The sequence below is a fragment of the Saccopteryx leptura genome, chromosome 2, assembly GCF_036850995.1.
Source record: "Saccopteryx leptura isolate mSacLep1 chromosome 2, mSacLep1_pri_phased_curated, whole genome shotgun sequence".
Lineage (NCBI taxonomy): Eukaryota > Metazoa > Chordata > Mammalia > Chiroptera > Emballonuridae > Saccopteryx > Saccopteryx leptura.
The window spans coordinates 164,526,684-164,553,546 of record NC_089504.1 but is presented as its reverse complement, the minus strand read 5'-3'; the positions used below and the strand labels follow the sequence as shown (position 1 = coordinate 164,553,546).

Here is a 26,863-nt window from a genome sequence, read left to right as displayed (position 1 = left end):
GTTGTTACATTATGATCACAAAAGCAATAGCATAGCTGCAGGGAGAAAAAAACACTTACAGGTCTGAGACTCCGCAGTTGAAGCTGAAGATAAAGCTTCCACTACCATCATCCTATATGGATTTTTAAAACCTCTGCACAGCAAATGTCAGTCAAATAAGTTTGTAAATATGATATTGATATATATGTTTGCTCGCTTATAGTTTGCATTGGGTGTGGGAGACAGGCTGTAAGCCGGCAAAGTCATTATAGCCTAAGGCAGGGGTCCCCAAACTTTTTACACAGGGGGCCAGTTCACTGTCCCTCAGACCGTTGGAGGGCCGCGACATACAGTGCTCCTCTCACTGACCACCAATGAAAGAGGTGCCCCTTCTGGAAGTGTGGTAGGGGCTGGTTAAATGACCTCAGGAGGCTGCATGCAGCCCGCGGGCCGTAGTTTGGGGATGCCTGGCCTAAGGCTTAGTTTTAAGACTAAGCCTTTCCCACCCCTTTAATACTAAGATCTTTTCAAAACTAAGCTTTTCCCCACACCCTTGACTGTTGCATGATGTGGGGTGGTGCACTCTTATGAGGAATCCCATTTATGCCTCAGATAAGTGACTCTGTATCAAGGACTTCCTTATTTGTATATTGGATTAAAGGTTTTGATTTCTACACTATAAAATGGGGCAGACAGGGGGATATCTCTCTCTCTCTCTTGGTTCCTGCTATTAGCATTGCAGAGGAGAGGCAGTCAAGATGGCAGAGTACTGAAGGCGAAGCCAGTTTGTGCTGAGTTTGTGCAGAGAAGGAGATGGAAAACTGTATGGCCAGTAGCCATGGCCATCATCACAGCCGCCTGGCCCATGCAGGTTCACATTTGATTTGGACAGACGGTAATGAAACAACAGAGTCAAGAACTGGTGGGCCATTACCTTTTAATCCTAGCTTGCACCCGGTGAGCAAGAAATACACACAGTGGGAAAACACTTCCCTTTCCATTCAGGGCTCCCAAAGCCACTGACTTATCTGAAGTTCCTAGAATCAAAGGTTTCTACCTCACCAGCCTTATTCACCTCTGTTCCCCATCTCCTTCTCTCTGCACAAACTCTGCACAAAATGGCTTCTCCTTCAGCACTCTGCCATCTTGGCTGCTTCTCCTCTCCTCCACGTGGCCTTTCTCTGCTCTCTCCTCTAATGCTAATCTCAGGAAATGAGTGAGCAAGCTCCCGGTCTGCCCCACTTTATAGTGTAGAAATCAAAACCTTTAATCCAATATACAAACAAGGAGGTCTCTGATACAAAGTCACTTATCTGAGGCATAATGGGATTCCTCCTGAGAGTGCACCACCCCACATCATGCAATCAGTCAAGGGTGTGGGGAAAAGCTTAATTTTGAAACTAAGCCTTAGGCTATAACAACCTGGCCTGCTTACAGCCTGTCCCCCACACCCAATGCAAACTATAAGCGAGCAAACATATATATCATATTTACAAAGTTATTTGACCAACAGGAACAGAGGTGAATAAGGCTGGCGAAGTAGAAGCCTTTAATTCTAGGAATACTTGGATAAGTCAGTGGCTTTGGGAGCCCTGAATGGAAAGGGAAGTGTTTTCCCACTGTGTGTATTCCTTGCCCACCGGGTGCAAGCTAGGATTAAAGGTAATGGCCCACCAGTTCTTAGCTCTGTTGTTTCATTGCCGTCTGTCTGAATCAAATGCGAACCTGCACAAGCCAGGTGGCTGTGATGGTGGCCGTGGCTACTGGCCTTACAGCAAACATCTCAGAGGAAAGAAAGATGTGCTCTGGATGACTTTGCTTAGCAAAGACACTCAAAAGATGCTGTGATATAGAGAAACACTGGAAATAGAGTGCTTGTCCTGTTAAGAGCTTAAACAAAAGTGTTTGTGTAAAATACGAAATTAGAAATATTACTGTAAAGAAAACAGCTGTGTTAGGCTTGCTTGCTTGCACTTTGTACGATTAGTGCATAAGCATGTGGCAAAACATCACATGTGTATATAGGTTATAGAAGGCTACGGTGCTTTCCCTCCCGGGGGATCACTTGCCTGCCATTTCGAGGGGTTGTTTTCCTGATTGCTCTCCTGCCACCATGAGGGAGTTTTCTGATCACTTGCCTGCAGCTGCAAGAAGTGGTTTTCCCCTGCCTGTTTGCTCGTGAGCTGTTATAAGACTCTAATAAATGGGAATGGCCCAAGACTTTCTGGCTCTGCAGTTAGTTCCTCTACCGTCTGCCCGAATCCAATGTGAACCTGCCTGGTCTTGGCCACCAGTATTACAATTTCCATACTGGGTTCACAATTTCAAATCACATTATATGGATAATTATAACATTTCATTTCCATCATATAAATATTACATATCAAATGGACCCCAAAAAGGATTGTTTTAATCTTCTCATTGGAAAAACAGAGCCTTGCCTTCCATTAGGATTCCCTTGACGTGAGCACAGACAGTTCCTCCGCAGCCCCCAGTGCATGGGGTATGATTACCATTTCCAGGTGAGGAAATATGCCTAGGCATGAAGAAACCTGTCAGTCGCCCCATTGAGAGTCTGTGTTCACCACCGCCTCCATGCAGGAGGTGCCCACTTGACTGTGTCCCAGGAGGTCTCCTGGACATAAGTCGTGTCTCTCCTCCAGCAGCATGGGCACCAGAAGCAGATACCTTCTTAGATGCTGAGCACATGTGGAGAGCCTCCCATGCTGAGGCCAGGCTGGAAAGCTCCCGGGCTTTGCAGAACTAAGCCCTCTCACAGCCCCTACCCCACCACCTCAGGGCTGATGCAGGTGGCAGGTGAAAGCTAAATAAAGAAGCCTCTGGGGCCTGACCTGTGGTGGCGCAGTGGATAAAGCGTCGACCTGGAAATGCTGAGGTCGCCGGTTCGAAACCTGGGCTTGCCTGGTCAAGGCACATATGAGAGTTGATGCTTCCAGCTCCTCCCCCCTGTCTCTCTCTCCTCTCTCTCTCTCTCTCTCTCTCCCTCTCTAAAATGAATAAATAAAATAAAAATTAAAAAAAAAAAAAGTTAAAAGAAGCCTCTGGCCTGACCAGGCAGTGGTGCAGTGGATAGAGCATCGGACCGGGATGCAGAAGGACCCAGGTTCAAGACCCCAAGGTCGCCAGCTTGAGCGCGAGCTCATCTGGCTTGAGCAAAAAAAAGCTCACCAGCTTGGACCCAAGGTTGCTGGCTCCAGCAAGGGGTTACTCGGTTTGCTGAAGGCCCACAGTCAAGACACATATGAGAAAGCAATCAATGAACAACTAAGGTGTCGCAACGAAAAACTGATGATTGATGCTTCTCATCTCTCTCCGTTCCTGTCTGTCTGTCTCTATCTATCCCTCTCTCTGACTCTCTCTCTGTCCCTTTAAAAATAAAATAAAAAAATAAAAAAAACAAAAACATTATTCATTAAAAAGAAAAGCCTCTGATCCCTCTGACGTTTCCTCAATCACACAGAGTTGAAATACTAGCAAAGATAAGAAAAAGTAGACCCCTGCTCATGTTCTAACTTATACACATTTGTTAAATGAACTGGAGAAATGTCAGAGCTGCTAAGTTAGGGCCTGGAGTCCCTGTACTTGACTGAATCTCAAGGCAGTAGCTTACTAGAAAACACATGTGCTCAATCTTTTGAGTTTGTTGCCAAATTCTCAGCTATGTTGTACATCTAAAACTAATGCAAAATAATATTAAATGTAAACTGTAATTGGAAAACTTTTTTAATTTTTTAAAGACTTTATTCACAAGAAGAGAGAGACAGAGAGAGAAAGGGGGAGAGAAGTGGGGGAAGCATCAATCTGCAGTAGCTGCTTCCCACATGTGCCTTGACCACGCAAAGCCCAGGGCCTTGAACCGGCAACCTAAGCATTCCAGGTCCACGCTCTATCCCTACACCACCACAGGTCAGGTGAAAAAACTTTAAAAAATATTTCTTTTTGAAGAACACAATCTTTCATTCAACAGGAAGATAAAACAAAAGTGTTAGCTGTCCAGAAAATCTATTTTTACTCAAAATCCTAACACTTCTTATCATAGTAATTTAAAGAGAGCCCATACAGGAGATATTTTGAGGATACTTTCCCATCACATAAATCATAACTCTGACCATCGGGATACAAGAGGTTCACTCTTTTAACTGCGTTTTATCTTCTCCATCTCTTCCAAGGAGGTCAAAACTCTCTTCCAGCACTAGTCCTTAACTCACCTGAATGTGCATGGCGCCCTCTACTGCTTCCTGAAGATTTGAGCAGCCGGTGATGCGTGACAGCTGCTGCTCTGTGCTCAGAGAGCCTTTCAGAGAGCCTGACTGCTCCAGCAGCTTCATGCCGTTTCTAGAAGAAGGAAAGTGTGGTCACTGTGAGTACTCAAAAGCAAATTATAAAACAAACAAGAAAAGGTCAACATCCCTGAACCAGCAGAAATATACCAATCAAAACCACAAGGATAGATAGGCCACTTCACACCCATTAGGATGGCGACTATCAAAAGAACAGAAAATAAGCCAAGTGTTAGTGAGGATGTGGAGAAACCGGAACGCTGAGCACTACTAGTAAGAATGAAAATGTGTGACAGTTTGGTGATTACTCAAAAAGTTAAAATACAGGCCCTGGCCTGTTGGCTCAGTGGTAAGTGTCTACCCAGTGTGGAAGTCCCAGGTTTGATTCCAGTCAGGGCACACAAGAGAGGTGACCATCTGCTTCTCCACCCTTCCCTCTCCCCCTTCTTTCTTTCTCTCTCTCTCTCTCTCTCTCTCTCTCTCTCTCTCTCTCTCTGTCCCCCTCATGCAGCCATGGCTCAATTGATTCAAGCATGCCCGCCCTCAGTACTGAGGATGACTTGTGGAGCCTCCACCTCAGGTGCTAAAAATAGCTTGCTTACGACCATGGCCCAAGATGGGCAGAACATCGGCCCTAGACAGGTTGCCGAGTGGATCCCAGTTGGGGATCTCCCACTGTATCTCCCCTCCTCTCACTTAAATTAATTAATTAACTAATATAACTACCACATGATCCAGAAATTCTACTTCTGGGTCCATAACCAAAAAAATCAAAAGCAGGGACTCAGATATTTGTACACTCATGTTCATAGCAGCATTGTTCACAGTAGGAAAAAAATACAAACAATCCAAATGTCCATAGACAGAGGAATGGATAAATAAAGTGTAGCCCATCCATACAATGGAATATTATTCAACCTTAAAAAAGGACATCCTGCCACATGCTACAACATGGATAAATTTTAAGGACATTATGCTAAGTGAAATAAGCCAATCACGTAAGGATGGATAGTGTATGATTCTACTCATGAGAGGCCCCTAGAGGAGTAATATTTTTAAAGACAGGAAGAAGGGTGGTTGGCGGGACTGGGGAAAGGAATGTGTAATGAATGGGTCGGGTTTCAGTTTTGCAAGATGAAAAGAGCCATAGAGATGGACAGTTGTACAATAATGTAAAAGTTATTTAATATCACTGAACTGTACACACTTGAAAATTAATGATGATAGTAAGTTTTATAAATTTTACAATTTAAAAACTTTAAAATTTTTTTTCGAAAAGGATGAAACCAGGCTGATGGGAGGTAAAACTGGAAAGGAGGAGTTCTTCATTTTCACCCGTAGCCCATCCCTAGGGAGAAGGGCTGAGAAAGGACCTTTTCTTTTTTTTTTTTTTTCATTTTTCTGAAGCTGGAAACAGGGAGAGACAGTCAGACAGACTCCCGCATGCGCCCGACCGGGATCCACCCGGCACGCCCACCAGAGGCGAAGCTCTGCCCACCAGGGGGCGATGCTCTGCCCATCCTGGGCGTCGCCATATTGCGACCAGAGCCACTCTAGCGCCTGGGGCAGAGGCCAAGGAGCCATCCCCAGCACCCGGGCCATCTTTGCTCCAATGGAGCCTTGGCTGCGGGAGGGGAAGAGAGAGACAGAGGGGAAAGCGCGGCGGAGGGGTGGAGAAGCAAATGGGCGCTTCTCCTGTGTGCCCTGGCCGGGAATCGAACCCGGGTCCTCGCACGCTAGGCCGACGCTCTACCGCTGAGCCAACCGGCCAGGGCGAAAGGACCTTTTCTAATGAGGACCAACCAGCTTCCTACCATGTGACTACGTGGTCATACAGGGCCCCATGTTCAGAGGGCCCAATACTGAAAGTCATGCCTGCTGTCACCCTCCTAATTCTTAATGAACACTGAGACAATGGCTCTACATGTGATTTGCACTTGGCCTCACAAGTTATGCAGTCAGTCCTGCTGAAAATTCACAACAGATTAAACCAACAGGGCAGAGTGTGTGCATGTGTGCGCGCACATACACATACACACACACAAAGGTGCCAAAGGAGCAACATCCATGCTTCCCAAAAAATTCTGTGCATTTTTTTGCCAGTGAGTCAAACAATTTTTACATGATTCCATGATATGGTTTTCATCTTGAAGCTGTCAAAGTCCTTCAGCCCAAGAACACATTTTTCAGTTGTGGCTTCTGAGCCAGTTTATCAAGAAGCTTATATTAGCTGTACAGAGTACTGTATAGTATCTTAGTGTAAGATTCAAAATAAGTTTTGAATAAGATTTGTAAATTTGATAACTAAAATGAAGAAAGAAGTGATTTGAGTGCCAGCAGATAGATATTTTATATATCATCAAGGGAAATGTAGCAAAAAGTGTCACAAGAAAAGGTTACCTTACTAAGATCAAAAGGGAAAGCAAAGGTTTTTAAGTCCTAGGATTTCTGGGATCACATACCAGCAACCCCCGCCAAACACAGCTGCAGTTTTTATGCATGTGACCAGTGAGAAGAGCGCCATCTCATTCAAAGATCATTTCTCTTTTCAATTTCACAACACGTTTTTGATCCATCTTTCAAAAATGTTTACGATTATACAACCCTATAAATATACCAAAAACCATTTAATTGCACACCTTGAACAAGTTGATTGCATGGTATATAAATGATACCTCAACAAAGCTGTTGTATTTGTCTCCCATTGCTCCTGTAACAAATTACCAGACTTGGTGGCTCAAAAAACACACCATCTTACTGTTTGGAGGTCAGAAATGTAAGGTGGACTAATGGACGCTCTGAGGGTGGGTCCATCCCTGCCTTTCAAACAGCCTACAAACCACCTGCTTTCATTGGTTTCACGACCCTCTTCCACCTTCATTCCAACCTCCATGTCTACCATCAGACCTCCTTCTTTGAGTCTCCTGCCTTCCTCTTTGCCCCATATGGACCTTTGTGATCCAACTGAGACACCTAGATAATCTCCTCATTTTATGTTCTTAACTTTATTACATCTGCAAAGCCTCTTTTGCCACATTCACAGGTTCTAGAATTAGGACCTGGACATCTTTGGGGAGCCATTATTCTATCAGTCATACCTGTTCTTTTAAAAGGGTAGAACAAATAAAATAGGGAATGTATCTAAATTTCCTGTACACTGACTGTCCAAATTTATGCTTACAGAACAGAGAGGATCTGCCTATTGTGACTGGCTCTGTGCTTGGCAGGCATTATTCCACCAGTACGGAATTCTGCTGGCTACCAAGAAGTCTGCTGTCAATCTATCATTCCTTTGTAGGGAGTCCGTCTTTCTCTGGTTGCTTTTCACGTTCCTCATGTTCCCTGGTGTTTTATAGTTTCACAATGACTCATCCAGGGATAGATACCCTTTGTATTTATGCTGCTTGGGACACTTGGTTCTTCCAAAATGGGGATTCACGTCTGTAGCTGACATGAACTCTCAACTAGTGTATCTTCATAAATTGCTTCTTTCCCTAGTCTAAATCTTTCAGACATCTAGTGAACTACTTCTACACATTTTCCATCACTTCAACTCCTGAATTACTCCTGAATTACATACTGAATGGTATCTTCAGATCCAACTTCAATTCAATTCGCTGTGCTCATTAATACCTGGTCTCTCATGTTTTGTGATTTTGGGTTGTGTGCTGAACTTTGAATCTGTGGAAATTTAGTCTTGGGTTTAAGGTATACTGCTCTGGAGACAATACACATTTTGCTTCTAAACAGGCATTTGGAGACACTAATAACCGAGGAACCAATCTGAATTTCTTGGCTTGGAATTTTTTTTTTTTTTGTATTTTTCTGAAGTTGGAAACGGGGAGGCAGTCAGACAGACTCCTGCATGCGCCCGACCGGGATCTACCCGGCATGCCCACCAGGGGGCGATGCTCCGCCCATCTGGGCCATTGGTTTGTTGCATCCAGAGCCATTCTAGCGCCTGAGGCAGAGACCACAGAGCCATCCTCAGCGCCCAGGCCAATTTTGCTCCAATGGAGCCTTGGCTGCGGGAGGGGAAGAGAGAGACAGAGAGGAAGGAGAGGGGGAGGGGTGGAGAAGCAGATGGGCGCTTCTCCTGTGTGCCCTGGCCGGGAATCGAACCCGGGACTCCTGTACACCAGGCCGACGCTCTACCACTGAGCCAACCAGCCAGGGTGGCTTAGAATTTTTAAGACCACACAAGTAGTATGAATTTAGACTTCAAAACTCTAAGAGGGCTCATTTATGATGATAAACTCTCAGAGAAACTTTCTCTCCCTTCTACCCACAGTCAAGGTCAAGACAGATGAGCCTGCACATATTAGGGTGAGTTATACAGTATTCTCCCTAGCTCTCCTTTCACCAAGAATGAATACTAGCTTCATTCAAGATCTCCAATTTTACCCCCATCATCTACAGCAGGGGTCCCCAAACTACGGCCCGGCCCACAGGCCGCATGCAGCCCCGAGGCCATTTATCCAGCCCTGCCGCACTTCCGGAAGGGGCACCTCTTTCATTGGTGGTCAGTGAGAGGACGCAAAGCGCGGTGTCGCTCACGTATAGTACTACTTCCGGTGGCGCAGGACATACGCTTCATGGCTCCAGAAGCGCGTCATATCACTTGTTACAGCTAGCAGTGACAAATATGGAACCGGACATTGACTATCTCATTAGCCAAAAGCAGGCCCATAGTTCCCATTGAAATACTGGTCAGTTTGTTGATTTAAATTTACTTGTTCTTTATTTTAAATATTGTATTTGTTCCCGTTTTGTTTTTTTACTTTAAAATAAGATATGTGCAGTGTGCATAGGGATTTGTTCATAGTATTTTTTATAGTCCGGCCCTCCAACGGTCTGAGGGACAGTGAACTGGCCCCCTGTGTAAAAAGTTTGGGGACCCCTGATCTACAGGCTTAAGGTTTGCTGGTACAACCAAAGGTCTAGATTAGCAAGATAGGCCAATACTCTTAGGGCAGTTATAGTTTTCACACATCCCTTGGGATCTGGGCTCTCAGATTGGTCTCTGAAAATTTATGTTACTTTCTTGCCAATTCAGCTATGCATTATAAAATAACCTATTAACTATATACATCTATTCCATATTCTTAATTATTGCAAGCTTGAAAGGGTTATCAGGATACTTTCTCTGCCATATTGCCAGAAACTAAGCTCTAGACTGTTTCTTTAAAGTCTAATATTCCCGGATATTTATCTTTGGGGAGGTTTTTGATAGTTGTTTCAATTTCCTCTTTATCAGTTTGTGTTTTCCAATTCTTCATGACTCCATATTAATAGAAAGTTATACATTTCTTCTAGGTTATTGAATTTGATGGTATATATAGTCTTTCATAGTATTCAGTATGATTCTTTGTATATCTGTGATGTCTACAGTAACTAACTTCTCTTTCATTTCGGATTTTGTTTATGAGTCTCTTGTCTTTTTTCTTTAGTGAGTCTAGGCAGGGGTTTGTTGATTTTATTCATCTTTTCAAAAGACTAGCTGTTTGTTTTATTAATATTTTATATAGTGTTTTTGTTCTCTATTTTATTCAATTCTGCTCTAATTTTTACTATTTCCTTTCTTCTGCTCTGGGTTGCCTTTGTTCTTCTTTTTCTAGTTTTTAAGGTGTGATGTTAGGTTGTTCAACTGGTATCTCTCTTATTTTTTAATATAAGCCTGTAATGGTATTAACTTCCCTCTTATTACTGCTTTTGCTGCATCCCAGAAGTGTTGATATGTCGTACTGTCATTCTCATTTGTTTGTATATATCTTTTAATCTCTGCTTTTTTTCTTCTTTGATCTAGTCATTTTTAGAAGTATGTTGTTTACTTTTCACATTCTTGTAGGTTTCTTTACTTTTTTGCAGTTGATGTCTAATTTCAGAGTATTATGGCCAGAGAATATGCTTGATATAATTTCAATCTTCTTGAATTTGTTGAAGCTATTTTTATGGCCCAATATATGGTCTGTCCTTGAGAATGTTCCATGTGTACTGGAGAAGAATGTATAATCTGATGTTCTCGGATGAAAGGCTCTGTAAATGTCAGTTATGTCCATTTGGTCTAATGTGTCATTTAAGGTCAGTATTTCTTTATTGATTTTTCTGTCTGAATGATCTATCTAGATCTGTCAATGGAGTATTAAGGTCCCCAAGCTATAATAGTGTTTTGTCAGTTTCTACCTTTAGTTCTGTTAGTTGCTTTATATATTTTGGTGGTCCCTGATTGGGTGTACATATGTTAAGAAGTGTTACATGTCTTCTTGATGTAGGACCCTATTTATCATTATAAAACGTCCATCTTTGTCTCTTGTTTCCTCTGTTATCTTGAAGTCTATTTTGTCAAATATAAGTATGGTTACACCTGCTTTTCTGTGGTTTTTATTCGCTTGGAGAATCATTTTTCACCCTTTTACTTCAAGTCTAACTTTGTCTTTAAATCTTAGATGTGTCTGCTGAAGGCAGCATATAGTTGGGTTTTGTTATTTGATCCAGTCTGCCACTCTGTGTCTCTTTATTGGTGAGTTCAGTCCATTTTCATATAGGGTAATTATTTATGCTTGAGGATTTCCTATACTTCTGTGCCTCCATTGGTTCTTTTCCTTTGTGTTTGTCTGTTGTTTCTGCTTGATGGTATTCCATATGGACAAGAGATATATGAAAAGCTGTTCAACTTTACTAGTTATTAGGGAAATGCAAATCAAAACTACAATGATATAGTACCTCACACCTGTCAGAATAGCTATTATCAACAAGACAATTAATAACAAGTGTTGGAGAGGCTGCGGAGAAAAGGGTACCCCCATTCACTGCTGGTGGAAATGTAGACTGGTACAGCCACTGTGGAAGGCAGTCTCGCAGTTCCTCAAAAAATTAAGAATAGAGTTACCATATGACCCAGCAATCCCTCTACTGTGTGCCTACCTGAAAAACTCAAAAACATTTATTCAAAAAGATATGCCCTCCTATATTCATTGCAACATTATTTACAGTGGCCAAGACATGGAGACAACCAAAATATCCTTTGATAGAGGGCTGGATAAAAAAGATGTGGTACATACATACTATGGAATACTACTTAGCTATAAGTTAAGATGAAATACTGCCATTTGCAACAACATGAATAAATCTTGAGAATATTATGCTAAATGAAGTTAGTCAATCAAAAGCTACAAACTTTATGATTTCACTTATATATGAAATATAAAACTAAAACAGACACAGACAACAGTGTGGTGGTTTCCAGAGAAAAGGTGGTGGAGGAGGTAGGAGGAATACAGGGGGCCAAATATATAGTGATAGAAAATAGTTTGACTTTGGATAGCGAGCATACAGTGCAATGTATATAGATCACATATGTACACTTGAAACCTATATGATCTTATTAATCAATGTCACCTCAGTAAATTTAATAAAAAAGAATTTTTAATAATCCTAGATATCTGGTATATTTTATATTTTATGAGAAAATGGAAATATTCACTGTCTTCATTTTTGTAATGATGATGTTATTCAATGTAAATACAAGTTCTACTATACAAAAATAATTTATAATAAAATTATTAAGTGATTTCACTATGGATCTTGTTCACATGTACAAATAAAAAAAATATTACTGATGTGAGGATTATTACTACTAAGGTCCCGCTTTTGTTTCCCAGTTCTGCCCATTTGGAAAAAAAAAGATAAATAAATAATACCTGAATCCAATAAATTTAGCCTTAAAAACTACAGATATTTAAATGAAATGCATCAAATCATAAAGGTGGTTCTTTTTTTATTTAGTCTAGCTTACTCATTTTGGTGACACAGATATCACAGCACAAACGGATCACAGACTTGCCCACGAACATCCAGCTGCGAAGCAGCATGGGATGGGCCATTCTCGGAACCTTTCTCTTGAACACATTAAGAGGAATCACTTCCTCTTCCTGACTCTTCCTGTGAAGCTTGGATGACTCTCATTTATAAAAAAGAATCCTGCCTGACCAGGCGGTGGCACAGTGGATACAGCATCAGCCTTGGATGCAGAGGACCCAGTTTCAAACCCCAAGGTCACCAGCTTGAGTGTGGGTTCATCTGGCTTGAGCATGGGCTCACCAACATGCGCTCAGAGTTGCTGGCTTGAGCGTGGGATCATAGACATGATCCATGGTCGCTGGCTTAAGCCTAAAGATCACTTGGCTTAAAGCCCACGATCACTGGCTTGAATCCAAGATCACTGGCTTGAGCAAGGGGTCACTGGCTCTGCTGTAGCCCCCCCATCAAGGCATATATGAGAAAGCAATTAATGAACAACTAAGATGCCACAACAAAGAATTGATGCTTCTCGTCTCTCTCTCCTCCTGTCTGTCTGTTTCTGTCTGTCCCTCACTCTGTCTCTCTCTCTCTTACTAAAAAATAAAAATAAAATTAAAATGGAAAGAAAAAAGAAAATCCTGTCTAGTGGAATTTATTTATAGGACTACTTGGTACAATTTACTGCCTTAAAATCTGGAGATTCAAGGTACTCAATACACTGAAGAGAAAGAGAAGAATTCGTGTGCACTTCTCCCTCACAAATATTCCTGACACCTGAGTCCCAACCTGCTGAGCTTAAACTTAAGACTGCAGGGCTTGTGTGTTCCCTTCTGGGAGCCCCAGTGTACCTAGCAAACCTGCCATCTTCTTTCAGGCTTTCCTTACCAACAGGCTGGGTCCCATGTGAGCCAATACTGTGACTTCCCAGACTGGACCAAGATGGGAGGCTGAACTGAAGGCAACTGTGCACAGAGGACCTGCAGTCCAGCTCCTAAGGGCAGCTTGGCTCCAGAGGACATCCCTGTGAGAGACTGTGCTAACAATGGCATGTGGCCACCCAATCAGCTCATCTGTCTTGGAAGTTTGAAATAAAGACTTAGAAAGCAGACTGGTCAAGGGCAGGACAAGCAAGACCTGGACAGCCAGTAGCAGAACCACAACAATGGTGGACGTTAGAAACGCAGGCCCTGAGACAAGAACCTGCAATAACCCTTCCCTTCTAGAGCTGCTGCTAGTTACCAGAGCTACTGTCTGACCATCAGAGGCTCAGGTATCCCCTAAACAATGTGTTATTTCTGTGACAGCAAAGGCTTCCTGTTTTCCTCACAGTCTCATAAATGATCCTCCTCAACAGATGTAATCTGAATACTTTCATCCTTGACAACCTGAAAGGACCTAGCACCTACTTCGCTTAGAGATTTAGTGGGCCTATAAACTGAAGGAAATGACAACAAATCTAAACTGCTCAGTTTTGGCCCTGGCCAGTTAGCTCAGTTGGTTAGAGCTTCATCCCAAAACATCAAGATTGCAGGTTTGATCCTCAGTCAGTGGACATATGGGAAGCAATCAATGGACATACAACTAAGTGAAACAATAAATGAATGCTTCTATCTACCTACCTACCTATCTATGTATCCATCCATCTCTCTCTCTTCCTCCCCCTATCTCTCTAAAATCAAGCAATAAAAAACAAATTAAAAAGAAAAAAACTGTCCAGCCCTAGCTGGTTGGCTCAGCAGTAGAGTGTCAGCCCAGTGTGTAGAAGTCCCAGGTTTGATTCCAGCCAGGGCACACAGGAGAAGCACCCATCCGCTTCTCCATCCTTCTCCCTCTCCTTTCTCTCTATCTCTCTCTTCCCCTCCCGCAGCCAAGGCTCCATTGGAGCAAAGTTGGCCCGGGCGCTGAGGAGGGCTCCATGGCCTCCACCTCAGGTGCTAGAATGGCTCCAGTTGCAACAGAGCAACACCCCAGATGGGCAGAGCATCGCCCCCTGGTGGGCATGCCGGGTGGCAGGCACATGCGGGGAGTCTGTCTGACTGCCTCCTCACTTCTAACTTCGAAAAAATACAAAAAAAAAAGGACTGCCCAGCTTTGAACTATATGATTTATATAAATTAGACCTGCAGCAACAACTAAGCCTAGGAATTAACAGCATTGATAAAAGTTAACTACCCATATATTTATTGCCCATAAATATAACCAGAATACAAGTGCTCATACCTGTGAACTGTTTGTAGCCACCAAAAAGAAAAACAAACAAAATGAAACACTTCAATTGATAAGTATTTGTTATCACAGGGAAACAAGAAAGAAATTTAACAGGGCACCTTGTTCCTTTACTAGGACTATTTTCTTTTCAAAACTTATTTTAAGAGCCCTGGCCGGTTGGCTCAGCGGTAGAGCGTCGGCCTGGTGTGTGGGGGACCCGGGTTCGATTCCCAGCCAGGGCACATAGGAGAAGCGCCCATTTGCTTCTCCACCCCCACCCCTCCTTCCTCTCTGTCTCTCTCTTCCCCTCCCACAGCCAAGGCTCCATTGGAGCAAGGATGGCCCCGGGCGCTGGGGATGGCTCCTTGGCCTCTGTCCCAGGCGCTAGAGTGGCTCTGGTCGCGGCAGAGCGACGCCCCGGAGGGGCAGAGCATCGCCCCCTGGTGGGCAGAGCGTTGCCCCTGGTGGGCGTGCCAGGTGGATCCCAGTCGGGCGCATGCGGGAGTCTGTCTGACTGTCTCTCCCCGTTTCCAGCTTCAGAAAAATACAAAAAAAAAAAAAAAAAAAAAAAAAAAAAAAACTTATTTTAAGAAATAAAAAAATGGAAAAAGAGTAATAAACATCCCCATATTTCTACCATCAAGAATTAACAACAACCAATCCTGACCTATTTGCTTCTGGTCATCTGTTAAACTTAAAAAAAAAAAAATTAAAGTTCCTCTAGCCTCCAATCTCACAAAACTGTTTTCTGCTGAACTCAGAGGTTTTAAATGCCAAAGCCCAATGACATAATGATTAACCATTTTGCCCTGAGTAGCCCAGGTGCTCAATTCATCTTCACCTTTAACTTCAGCAGACCAAAGCAAACGTTTGGACTTTCTCCCAAATGTCCTGAGTCAGTTGAGATCAAATCAAAGGGAGGACAAGGAAGCCTCTTGTTCCTTCAATGACCTACTGCTTTCATATCTTCTCTGGGACATCGCTATGCATCAGGGAAGAAGGAAGCCATGGGACAGAAAGCCAGCCGTGTAACAGCCACAGCCAGTGGCCTCATACAGATGACATGCAAATGAAGACTCTACCTAAGGTATGATGGCCTCAAGGCCCTTTTCCCCTGGCAGGACACAGGCAGAGGGGACAGATGTGCTACACATTAAACTACAAGATCGCTGCACACCAAGACCTGCTGTGCAGTATCTTGAGGGGAACCTGGATTACAGGCTGAGAGGAGCTTTCAGACACTCACATCCAAACCCCTCGCCTCCCCTTCAAGCTCCACAAAGCGACATGCCACAAACATAGCTGCTTGGCAACATTTTGTCCCAGTTATGACTAGTTCCAATATTTTTCATGGAGTATTATGGGAGGACTTCTGCCTCAGGCTTTACAGAAGATGTAAATAAAAACCTAGAAAAATGATATGACTCCCAACAGCTTTTGCACCTTCACACAGGACACACTGTTAACAGTGAAGAACCTTCCAGTTCCAAGTGCATTGGGGAGTGGCTGTTGTACACCAGAGCTACCTCTAGAGGTCAGCCTAGCACCAGGACTCAAACTAGTATTTGGCATCCTTCAGCAAAAGTAAACTTTTACTTAAAATTAGAGAAAAGGAAATGTTAATGTGATCAGGTGGGATATAGGTGATTTTTTTAATATTTCTATTTTTGAAGTTTTATTGAAAAGCAGCATTCCTTAAGTTAAAAAGATAAAGCCAACGGAGAAAGTGGAAACTTTGCGCACAACTGGCAGGGTTGTAAAATGATGCGCTGCTGTGAAAAATGGTATGGTGCTTCCTCAAAATATTAGAAATGGAATTACCATATCATCAAGCAACCCCACTTGGGGGTGTATGTCCAAAAATAATGAAAGCAGGGCCTATGAAGAGATATTTATACATCCATGTTCATTTGAGTGTTGTTCACAGTCGCCAAGCAATCTAAATGTCCATCAGTGAATGAATGGATAAACATATTGTGGTAAAATCACACAATGTAGTATTATTCAGCCTTAGAAAGGAAATCCTGACACCTGCTACAACATGAATGAACTAGGACATTATGCTGAAAGAAATAAGGCAGTCACCAAAAGACACATACTGTATGGTATCATTGATCGGAGGCCCCTAGGAGTCAAATTCATAGAGACAGAAAGCAGAACGGAGGTTGCTGGGGCTAGGGGAGGCATACAAGGAGTTTGTGTTTAATGGGTATGAAGTTTTATTTTGGGAAGATGAAAAGTTCTGGAAATGATGGTGGTAATGGCTATACAACAATGTGACTGTACTTAATATCACTGAACTGTACACTTAAAATGGTAAGGAAGGTAATTTTTATGTAATCTGGTTTTTTTACCACAACTAAAAATTAAAAAGATAAAGACAATATGTCTTCTTTATTAAAGGAGAGATTGCTTTAACTGGCATTAAATTTTGTTTAAATTTGAATCTTCTAGAAGGTAAAAGAGGGTCAAGTCAAGCAAGAACAAAACTCCATATGAACAACAGTTCAGAAATAAGTTAATTTAAGGACCAGCTTATAGATTTTGCAAAAAAAAATCTTGTTAGCTGGAGTTGTTCCAATTGACTCATGTACCAATCTAGGCTCTGGACTTCCAAAAGCACATGGTGAACAAAACACATTATTTATCTCTGCTCCCTCCAGAAATCTCAATAAAACCAAACTGAAAGAATCATCCTAACTAGACTTATTGTGATCACTTTACAATATATACAAATATCAAATCACTGTATTATATACCTGAAAATAATATGTTATAGGTTAATTATACCTCAACAAAAAATTTTAAATTAAAATATAGGGCCAGGCCCTGGCCGGTTGGCTCAGTGGTAGAGCATCGGCCTGGCGTGCAGAAGTCCCGGGTTCGATTCCTGGCCAGGGCACATAGAAGAAGTGCCCATCTGCTTCTCCACCCCTCCCCCTCTCCTTCCTCTCTGTCTCTCTCTTCCCCTCCCTCAGCCGAGGCTCCATTGGAGCAAAGATGGCCCGGGTGCTGGGGATGGCTCCTTGGCCTCTGCCCCAGGCGCTAGAGTGGCTATGGTCGCAAGAGTGACGCCCCGGATGGGCACAGCATCGTCCCCTGGTGGGCATGCCGGGTGGATCCCGGTCGGGCGCATGCGGGAGTCTGTCTGACTGCCTCCCCGTTTCTAGCTTCAGAAAAATACAAAAAATAAAATAAATAAAAATAAAATAAAATATAGGGCCAGAGGTGAAGGATATCAAGATATACAACAAACAGAAGATCAAATTTTTTGGAATATGGGGAATGGTGCAAAAGTGGTAAGGTGAATGACCAGGGGAGTGGACAAAGCTGATACTCATGTCTGGGGAAAGGAACACATCTATCAGAAGGAAGACAGAGTCTCCTAAAAGACCTGGCAAAGTCAAGGTCTGCAGATACCACATGTTACAAAGCACCAGGGAGAAGCTCCCTCCCTGCTCCTGTGGAAACTCAACTAGACCACACTAGACACAGGAAGAGGGCAGGTGTGACACACTGCACAATCAGGGAGCTGAGATCAAGTATAAATAATGAATGGTGAGAGCCCCCCCCCCATAAGCATGCACTCTCCCCACCACACACTCTCCTTAGATGAGCAACAAGGCTGGGTGGGGAGTCAGCAGGTTCTCTTATGAGGCACTGTGTATCAAGGAGAAGAGACCCACAGGTACTAACACCTGGAGATCTCAGAGAGAAAGCTGGACCTGCCATCTCCCCGGAAAAGGTGCCCGGGGGGCTAGGAGCCCACTCCCCACACACAAATCCCGTAGTTTGTCAGTGCCTCTTTCTTAAGCACAACACACCATTACCCATCACTAGTCAGCCTCTAACGTTAGAGACAGGGGCCGACACAAAAACCAAATTCAGTTGGTACTATGAGGAAATCACAGCAATGCAAGGAATGAGTAAAAACACTGTAATATCCTCAGAAAGATGGTGGAAGATATTATATCCAAAACTCAGTAAGAAGACAGAGTCAGAAAGAAACATGAAGAGAAAGAAAACTGCAAATGAGATACATGGTAGTTCAAATGGAAATTTCAGTGCAAAGGCTTGGGGGGGGTCAGTCGGTGGAAATCCCTGGGAAAAAGAACAAAATGACAGAGATGGCCCATTGGAAAGAAGAGAAAAAATTAAAGAACTTGTATACGTGGTCCAACATCTGACTAGTGGAGTTCTAGAAAGAGTTCTGCTGGGGAAGGAAAGTTAGTAACTGAAATGAAGCCATCATTTGAACTGTCTGATGACAGACAGGTGACAGCATGATCTGTGAACACACAGATAAGTGAGAGCGAATGACCCAGCTGAACCCTTGGCCCAGGAGAGAACAGAAAAAAAAGATGGTGGGGTGAGGAGGATTGTAAAGAAATAATACGGCCCTGGCCAGTTGGCTCAGTGGTAGAGCATTGGCCTGTGGATGTCCCGGGTTCAATTCCCAGTCAGGGCACAGGAAAAGAGACCATCTGCTTCTCCACCACCACCCCTTCTCTTTCTCTCTCTCTCTTCTCCTGCAACCATGGTTCGATTAATTCAAGTTAGTTGGCCCCCTGCATGGAAGATGGTTCCTGTTGCCAAGCAACAGCCCCAGATGAGCAGAGCATATCCGCATAAGGGGTTTGCCAGGTGGATCCCAGTTGGGGCGCATGTGGGAGTCTGTCTTTCTATCTTCCTTCCTCCCATTTAATAATAATTAATAATAATAATAATACAAAAATATATCCCAAAGAGAAGGGTACGTTTCCAGATCAAATGTGAAGTGTGTCTGCAGGGTGACGCTGGATAGGAGTGTGGGTCTGAGTTATTAACTTGGTAGAAGTTGTCTGCATGTATTTCTTTGTATTTCTTTAATGAGTTTTTTTTTACTATAACAACCTAGACCCTTAGCTACTTAAGAGCAGCAGCACTCATGTGCTAGCTATAATCTGGTGACCTCTTTTCTTCCAGTCCCAGGCAGAGGGGTGCTCTGCACTGTACTTACTTCCTACTTCAACAAGAGACCAATTAGAAAACAGCAGGCCAGGATCTCTTCTGATGGCGTGACCACGTGTGTCACCAGCCTGTTTGGTGGTGATGTAACCATGTTTCTAGTCCCAGACAGGGCTCTATCACTGACACAGAGGCCCAGCCAGATTCTCTGAGTGTCCCAGGGCCCAGCACACATTCTCACCACACATGCACAGATTAAGTTCATGCTCCACAAAATCCCAAATGAAGTCCCTGAAGCGTGAAAGCTCAGGAACAATGTCCAAAAGTACAGCCTACCTCCTGCATGAAGTATCAAGTGAACATTTTTCTCACATTCATTCATTTTTATCATTTTTTAACCCTTTGAGTAATATGAACGTTCACGTATGTCCTCGTGCCTCCTGACCATCAAGACTATAATTGTACAAAAAGTTTTATTTTAAAAATGTGTAAGCAACATTTAAAAAAGGCAAATGTACATTCTTCTTGTTTCCATAAATTGGTTATCAAACAAACATGATTTTAAGCTAATAAAACTGTAAATGGAACTAATTTCATTTTTTGAAAATAAACTCACTCCCGGGGGTCAGGGAGCATGAACAAAACTCACTATTCAAAGGGCTAATGTTTTTGAAGTAGAAGGAAAGGGGAAAAGAACATCAAAAATATATTTTTTTTAAAAGCCCAGATTTTGTGTAACAGTACAATGTTTTTATTATTTTTTTTAATTAATTTATTTTTTACAGAGACAGAGAGTGAGTCAGAGAGAGAGATAGACAGGGACAGACAGACAGAAACAGAGAGAGATGAGAAGCATCAATCATTAGTTTTTCATTGCGTGTTGCAACACCTTAGTTGTTCATTGATTGCTTTCTCATATGTGCCTTGACCGCGGGCCTTCAGCAGACCGAGTAACCCCTTGCTGGAGCTAGCGACCTTGGGTTCAAGCTGGTGGGCTTTTGCTCAAACCAGATGATCCCGCACTCAAGCTGGCGACCTCAGGGTCTCGAACCTGGGTCTTCTGCATCCCAGTCCGACGCTCTATCCACTGCGTCACCGCCTGGTCAGACCAGTACAATGTTTTTAAAATCATAACTGTCTCCAGCTTTCCAGAGGCTATTCACATAATTCCTAGCCCAGTCCCTGATTTATCTGAATATGAAAACCAATCAGGGAAGTACAGGGTGGGGCAAAAGTAGGTTTACAATTGTTCATAGGAAAAATACAATAAGTAATAATACAAGAATAAACTCTGGGCCCTGGCCTGGTGGCTCAGTGGATAGAGTTTTGTCTCAGAGTTCCGAGATCACACATTTGATCCCTGGTCAGGGCATCTATGAGAAGTAACCAATGAGTACACAACTAAATGGAACAACTAAGTGGAATGAGATGATGATTCTTTCTCTCTGTCTCCCTTCCTGTCTTTCTCTCAAATCAATGGAAAAAAATTTAAACAAAAAAAGAATAAACTGTTTCAAGTACTCATACCTGTAAACCTACTTTTGCCAAACCCTATATATAAATTTAAATATGCCATAGAAAGAAAGAAAACTCCCTCCATCTGTCCCTCAGGACAGCTGAGGCTCTGCCCAGGTAGTCACTGTCCCCACTTTCCCCTCTCCTCTCTGGGCTCTCAGAAGTTCTCGGCGCTTCAGGCTAGTGATATCTTTGGGATTTGGGGGGTGCAGAGATACTCAGTGAGTAGAGGGCCTGCTTGGGCCTCACATCTGTCAACTTCAGCAACATTTTCACTAGAGAATCAAGCATTGGCCCAGTTAATAGAAGCATTTTTTTTTTTTTTTTTTTTTTTTTTTTTTAGAGAGGAGAGAGAGAGAGAGAGAGAGAGAAGGGGGGAGGAGCAGGAAGCATCAACTCCCATATGTGCCTTGACCAGGCAAGCCCAGGGTTTTGAACCGGCGACCTCAGCGTTTCCAGGTTGACACTTTATCCACTGCGCCACCACAGGTCAGGCTAGAAGCGTATTTTGATTTGCTATCCATCATTGTAAGAAACCCCACAAGGAGCCAATCCACATGATTGTTGAGTATACACCCCCTCACACTGAGTGAGCTTCACAGCCTGCCTTCACCATTAACATGCATGTGGCTATAGGCACAAGCACATGGGATCATGGTATAAGCGTGTATCCTCAAAATGTTCAACAGTCACTCTTCAACCTGCCATCTGGAGATAGTCAAAGCATTCTGATGTCCTCCAGTTTTTTTAAATGTACCATTGGTGTACATAACTTTCACAAATCAGATAAAGTAAAGCTATTTCTTTTGGGGAAGGAACATTAGCAACTGAAATGAAGCCATCCTTTGAACCGTCCTGATGACAGCCAAGTGACAGTATGATCTGTGAACACAGATAAGTGAGGGTGAACGACCCAGCTGAATCCTTGGCCCATAAGGGCAAACATTTAGCAAGAGGACTGTTGATGACTTCTGAACTTTTCAGTCCAGTTGGTTCAGTCAACCCACTTTCCTGTACCCTACCTTCTAGGAGCGTTGCTATTAACCCACTAAACAGCTTCCTGCCCAGCAACAGAACGTAGTTACCATTTAGGTGAGTCTCATTGTTCTTCAATAAAACAGGAAAAATGTCCATGAATACATTTTTCTTATATTTATGCCTACATTGCATTTATTTTTTGGTAATTATAGCAAATTTTTCATTGTTTTCTAACCATATATGGTCAATGTATAGAAACAATTTTTTTCCACCTGACATGTATTTCTCCAGCCTTGGAATTTTACCAAGAAAGTCTATGTTCAAATTTCACCTTTTTAAATTTCACCTAATAGTAAAGTATTCACTATGAACTTGGCTAGAACAGCTCAACTTCTCCTGGGATTTCCTATTAACTCATACATCACTATTTCCTGGCAGAAGGGAGGAAGACAGTAAATAGTTTAGATTTTGTGGGCCATATGGTCTCTGTTGCAACTACTCCTTGTGGAATGAAAGCAGCCACAGATGATATGTAAACAGTGGGCATGGCCATGTTCCAATAAAACGTTCTTTGTGGCAGGACAAGCATTGGAACTGACAGTTCTGCCTCACTTCCTACATAAGTGGAATTCCCAGGGTGGCAGGACAGCTGTAGTAAGACAGCGCCGGAACCCCCAGAACCTAGAATCAGACAATCTACCCACAGGAACCGACCAAGGCCAGTGTATCACCTCTCTGCCATCTACTGTCACAGTCTTGGGGGTTAAGGATTTTGGCAGGGCTCAGCTCGGCTCACTGGGGCTCATTGGCATGGCCACAGTAAGGTGACGGGTTGGCTGGGGGCTGTTGGTCTAAGATGTCTTCACTCGTCTAACAGTTGGTGCCAGCCAACGTTGGCTGACAGCTGGGCCACCTGTCTCTAGCAGGCAAGGCTGGCCTGACCAACGGGACAGAGGATGGAGGATGGAGGATGGGTTCCAACAACAATGGACCGCTGGCCAGTGCAGTTCCCCGGCCGAGCCCAGAGTCAGGGAGTGGGAGCAGCAAAGTTACATGGCAAATGGGGGTACAGACAAGGATTGGGGCAATGTGTGCTCATTTTATGATATATTATCCTCAGTTACTCAGGTCAGACATATGTAGAAAAACTTAAAGTCAACTTAAAACTAGAACGGAGCAATCCAGGAGAACCCAGGTCAAAGCTGAGACCAGGACGCTTCAGCAAGTGTACAGGGGTCAGGGCAGCAAAGTAAAAGCGAGCCCTGAGGCCCAGGTACCAGGAACACCAAGTTCAGGGCCAAGCAGTTCAGTAACTCAGGAGATCAAGTCCAGGACAGCCATCTCATCTCAGAGGTCACTTCTGGTGGTTTATTAAATCCTTATCTATTTAGAAAGCAAGGTCATTTTCAGGTGGACTGAGGACATCTTCAGCTTGCTGGTAGAGAGGTGGCAGTGAAGACACTGGGAAGAGGAGGTTTCCCTAAAGAAGGAGATTTCAGATTGAGACAAAGCAGCTTGTTCGCTGCCCCAGACTGGGTTGATCACTAAGACATCAATGTGGCCCACACCAGGAAGTCCTGGTCCCTCAAGGGCAAGATTATCTCCATCATTATATGGAAGTGAGATAGATCCATATCATACAAAGTAAAATTGGGCCCTGATCAATGGGTCCAAATGACAACTCTTACTTGATATTTTTCTTCTTAAAATACATTCATCTTCTCAAATTCTTGAGCTCTGGTCTGTGCCCAGCACTGGGCATATAATGCAGAACAAAAACCAAGTAGTGAAGCACCTGCCAATGTGGTTTTCCAAGGTCAAGCTACTTCCCTATTCTGAGATTTAAATGGGTTAAGTCTTAAGTTACTCATTATGCTAACCCTGGTAGGAAAATATTGGTCTTGGACGACAGCTTCTTTATTTTATTTTTTAAACTCACTAAGTTCTCTGGGCATGGTATAAGTTTTGATAATAATTTCTTAAGCCTTCTAATGTTGTAATATTGAAAAAAGCCAACCTCGTCCAGTTGAAGTTCATTTTACAAGTTCAGAATCAAGATGTACCATTTCTACTCATTTAAGACCAATATTTAATAGTTTTCACACACACTATTTCCATGTAGAAATAATGAATTTCAACATTTTATTTCCTACTACAGATTATTCAGGAGAATCTAAATATGGGAAGTGAATCCAACTACAATGGCAGAACTGATGGCAGAAAAAAGACGATGAAAAACATGGCCAGAAGAGCAAGCCATGAGACTAGAAAAGTTTCCAATGGCTCAATTAAGACAATTACTGAACTGGTGCCCGTGATGTTCCAGGCTCCGTGGACAAGAATCATGCACGTTGCTATTTCTGTGCCTACATGGCTCTAACAAGATCATGGAACACATGAAGAGGTACTGAGAATCCTGAAGCTCACAGCCTAGTGTAATGGACGAAGACCACCAAACAGAGCATCATGAAAGGACACCCATTGGGCACAAACTATTCCAACCCATCAGTCAATTCAACCCAATCAGGAAGATATACTGTTTATACTTCTTAACAAAAGGTCCCCTTGACATGAACTTACATTGTTAGCCTGCAAGTTGACACAGTTCATTCACTGTAAGAAGGAGCATTAATTAATTCCTTCCTGGATGAAAAACTTCTGAAACTCACAACTCACCTTATTGACCAAAATAATTACAAAAGTAATATATGAACTCAGTTCTGTTAACCTGGTCTCTCTGTACAGGAAAGGCACATTTAAAAGTCTTAAGAGGGGAAAGCAGATGCCTTTACATAAGTCACTAAACCAAAAATTTAGTACTACCTAGGCAGGCAACATGACACTCCTCAGCCTTATTTTCTGAAGCTCTTTGCACACAGTAACTCCAGAAGAAAGAGAAAGTCACGAGATTCCCTACTTTCAGCCAAAGAAGAACCACCATTCTGCATGTTCACGCTAACTCAGCTTAACTGTGAGCTGTAAAGATTCAGCCTGTTACTGAGGAAAGAGCAGCGTATACTTTTTATTCTTAGACACGTAAGAATTCAGTATATTTGCTTTTTCTTTATTAGCACATTTGCAGCTAATAATAATAAATTATTTTGAAATTTTTGGTTCAAAAGTCTTACAAACTGATATCTAAAATGTCAGTCTAATCAGGTACCAGTAACATTAAGAAATAATAGCTTTTCATCAAGCAAAGTAGAATAACAAGAAAATCTATAATATGGCCTTATGGAAAAGAAATTTTAAAACCCTACCTACAACTTCCCCTTATACTCCCTGATGCCTAAAAAGACTTTAAAAGTGGCCAAATATAAGTAAATAAATAAGTATAAATAAAATAACCTTTAATGATACACTTAAAAGGAAGTTCTAAAACACAAATACCCCAAGATATAGAACCAAAAAGAACTTTTCATTTGGGTATGTTCGTTTTCTCTTGCTTATGACTGAGATAAAACTGGCTTTATGATATAAAAGATGAAATGCTAATAGAGTTGAAAAGTATGGAGTAAAGGTTGGCAAGCTCTATAAAGCCCACTGGCCAAACCAGCTGCCACCCCTATTATATGTCCTATGACATAAAGAGAGTCTATATATGTTGAAATGGTTTTTTTAAAAAAAATCAAAAGAATACTACTTTGTGACATGTGAAAATTACATGAACTCCAAAGTTCAAAGTTAATCCATTATATTCTACTGGAATACAGCCATGTCTACTTGTCTACATATTGCCTACAATTGCTTTCCCTCTACAAGGTGTTAGTACAGAGACTATATGACCTAAAAGGCTAAAAATATTTACTGTCTGGCCTTTTAGGAAAAGTCTGCCAACCCCTGCTTTGTAGCCCAGGCTGGGCTAGCCTAAAGCATGGCTTAATTAGAGGTAGGGGTCTCCTCTTCCCCAGGCAGCTCTCTCCTCCAACAGCAGGCCAGTTATTAAGCTAATATCTCTCAGCTCCAAACCCACCACCATAAACAGTAGCACCAGAAAACCAATTAAAAGTCCAGGCCTGCAGTAAAGTCAGTAGTATCACTGCCTAAGTATATGAGGGCCAGTATTACTATCAACTATTATTTTCAAAATTGGATTTGCTGTGTCTCCCTTATACAAACCACTTAATGTGGGAATAAAAGAAAATTTTAAACAAACAGATGTATAAAAATTTTACTTATTTAGAAATGCTATAAATTCCTTTAAGTTCTCTACAACTGATAAGGAAACTCTTTAGTTAAAATTTTTGGCTTTTGTTGTAGTTAACAAACTTAGTGTTTAACACTTGAAGTTTTAGTTTTAATGGATGGGCTTAGGGAGTAATGCATGTAAATAGTTTTTGTTCCAGGCAGTTAAGCATTAGTTCAGAGGACTGCAGTCAGCAAGCAGTTAACCATTTGTTTTCAGGAGGACCACACTGATCAAAGTGTTGTCAGAAATGCCTGGAACAGGCCCTGACTTCAGAAGGCCTAGGAACAGCCTGACCAGGCGGTGGCGCAGTGGATAGAGCGTCGGACTGGGATGCGGAAGGACCCAGGTTCGAGACCCCAAGGCCGCCAGCTTGAGCGCGGGCTCATCTGGCTTGAGCAAAAAAAAAGCTCACCAGCTTGGACCCAAGGTCGCTGGCTCCAGCAAGGAGTTACTCGGTCTGCTGAAGGCCCTCGGTCAAGGCACATATGAGAAAGCAATCAATGAACAACTAAGGTGTCACAAGGAAAAACTGATGATTGATGCTTCTCATCTCTCTCCGTTCCTGTCTGTCCCTATCTATCCCTCTCTCTGACTCTCTCTCTGTCCCTGTAAAAAAAAAAAAAAAAAAAAAAAAAAAAGGCCTAGGAACAAAAAACCTTTTTCCCAGTTTCAAAAGTTTCAAATCCCTTACCCACCCCTTACTTCTCCTTATAGAAAGTCCGGCTTGAGATGAGATGTTAAGACAGTTTTTAGGGTACAAACTCACTGTCTTCTCTGATCGCTGGTCCTCTGAATAAAGCTCCCATAAAGATTCAATCACTATCTCTGTGTATTTGCTCTTATGACAGACAGCACAAACGCCGCCTTCTGGTTTCACAACTGTATTCTTCTTAATGGTTTTTTCATTATCAATAAATTACTTCCTATTGCTCCCTACATCACCTAA

At 42.6% G+C, this 26,863-nt stretch overlaps 1 protein-coding gene across 2 annotated transcripts in view; it reads right to left on the bottom strand.

The window, feature by feature from the left end:
- Positions 1-26,863, bottom strand: part of CRYL1 (crystallin lambda 1) — a 140,632-nt gene that overhangs the window by 96,815 nt on the left and 16,954 nt on the right. For both annotated transcript variants that reach the window (XM_066369222.1, XM_066369224.1), the window contains exon 3: positions 4,209-4,335. In XM_066369222.1, coding sequence (XP_066225319.1) covers positions 4,209-4,335 — 127 coding nt within the window. The remainder of the gene's footprint in view (positions 1-4,208; positions 4,336-26,863) is intronic.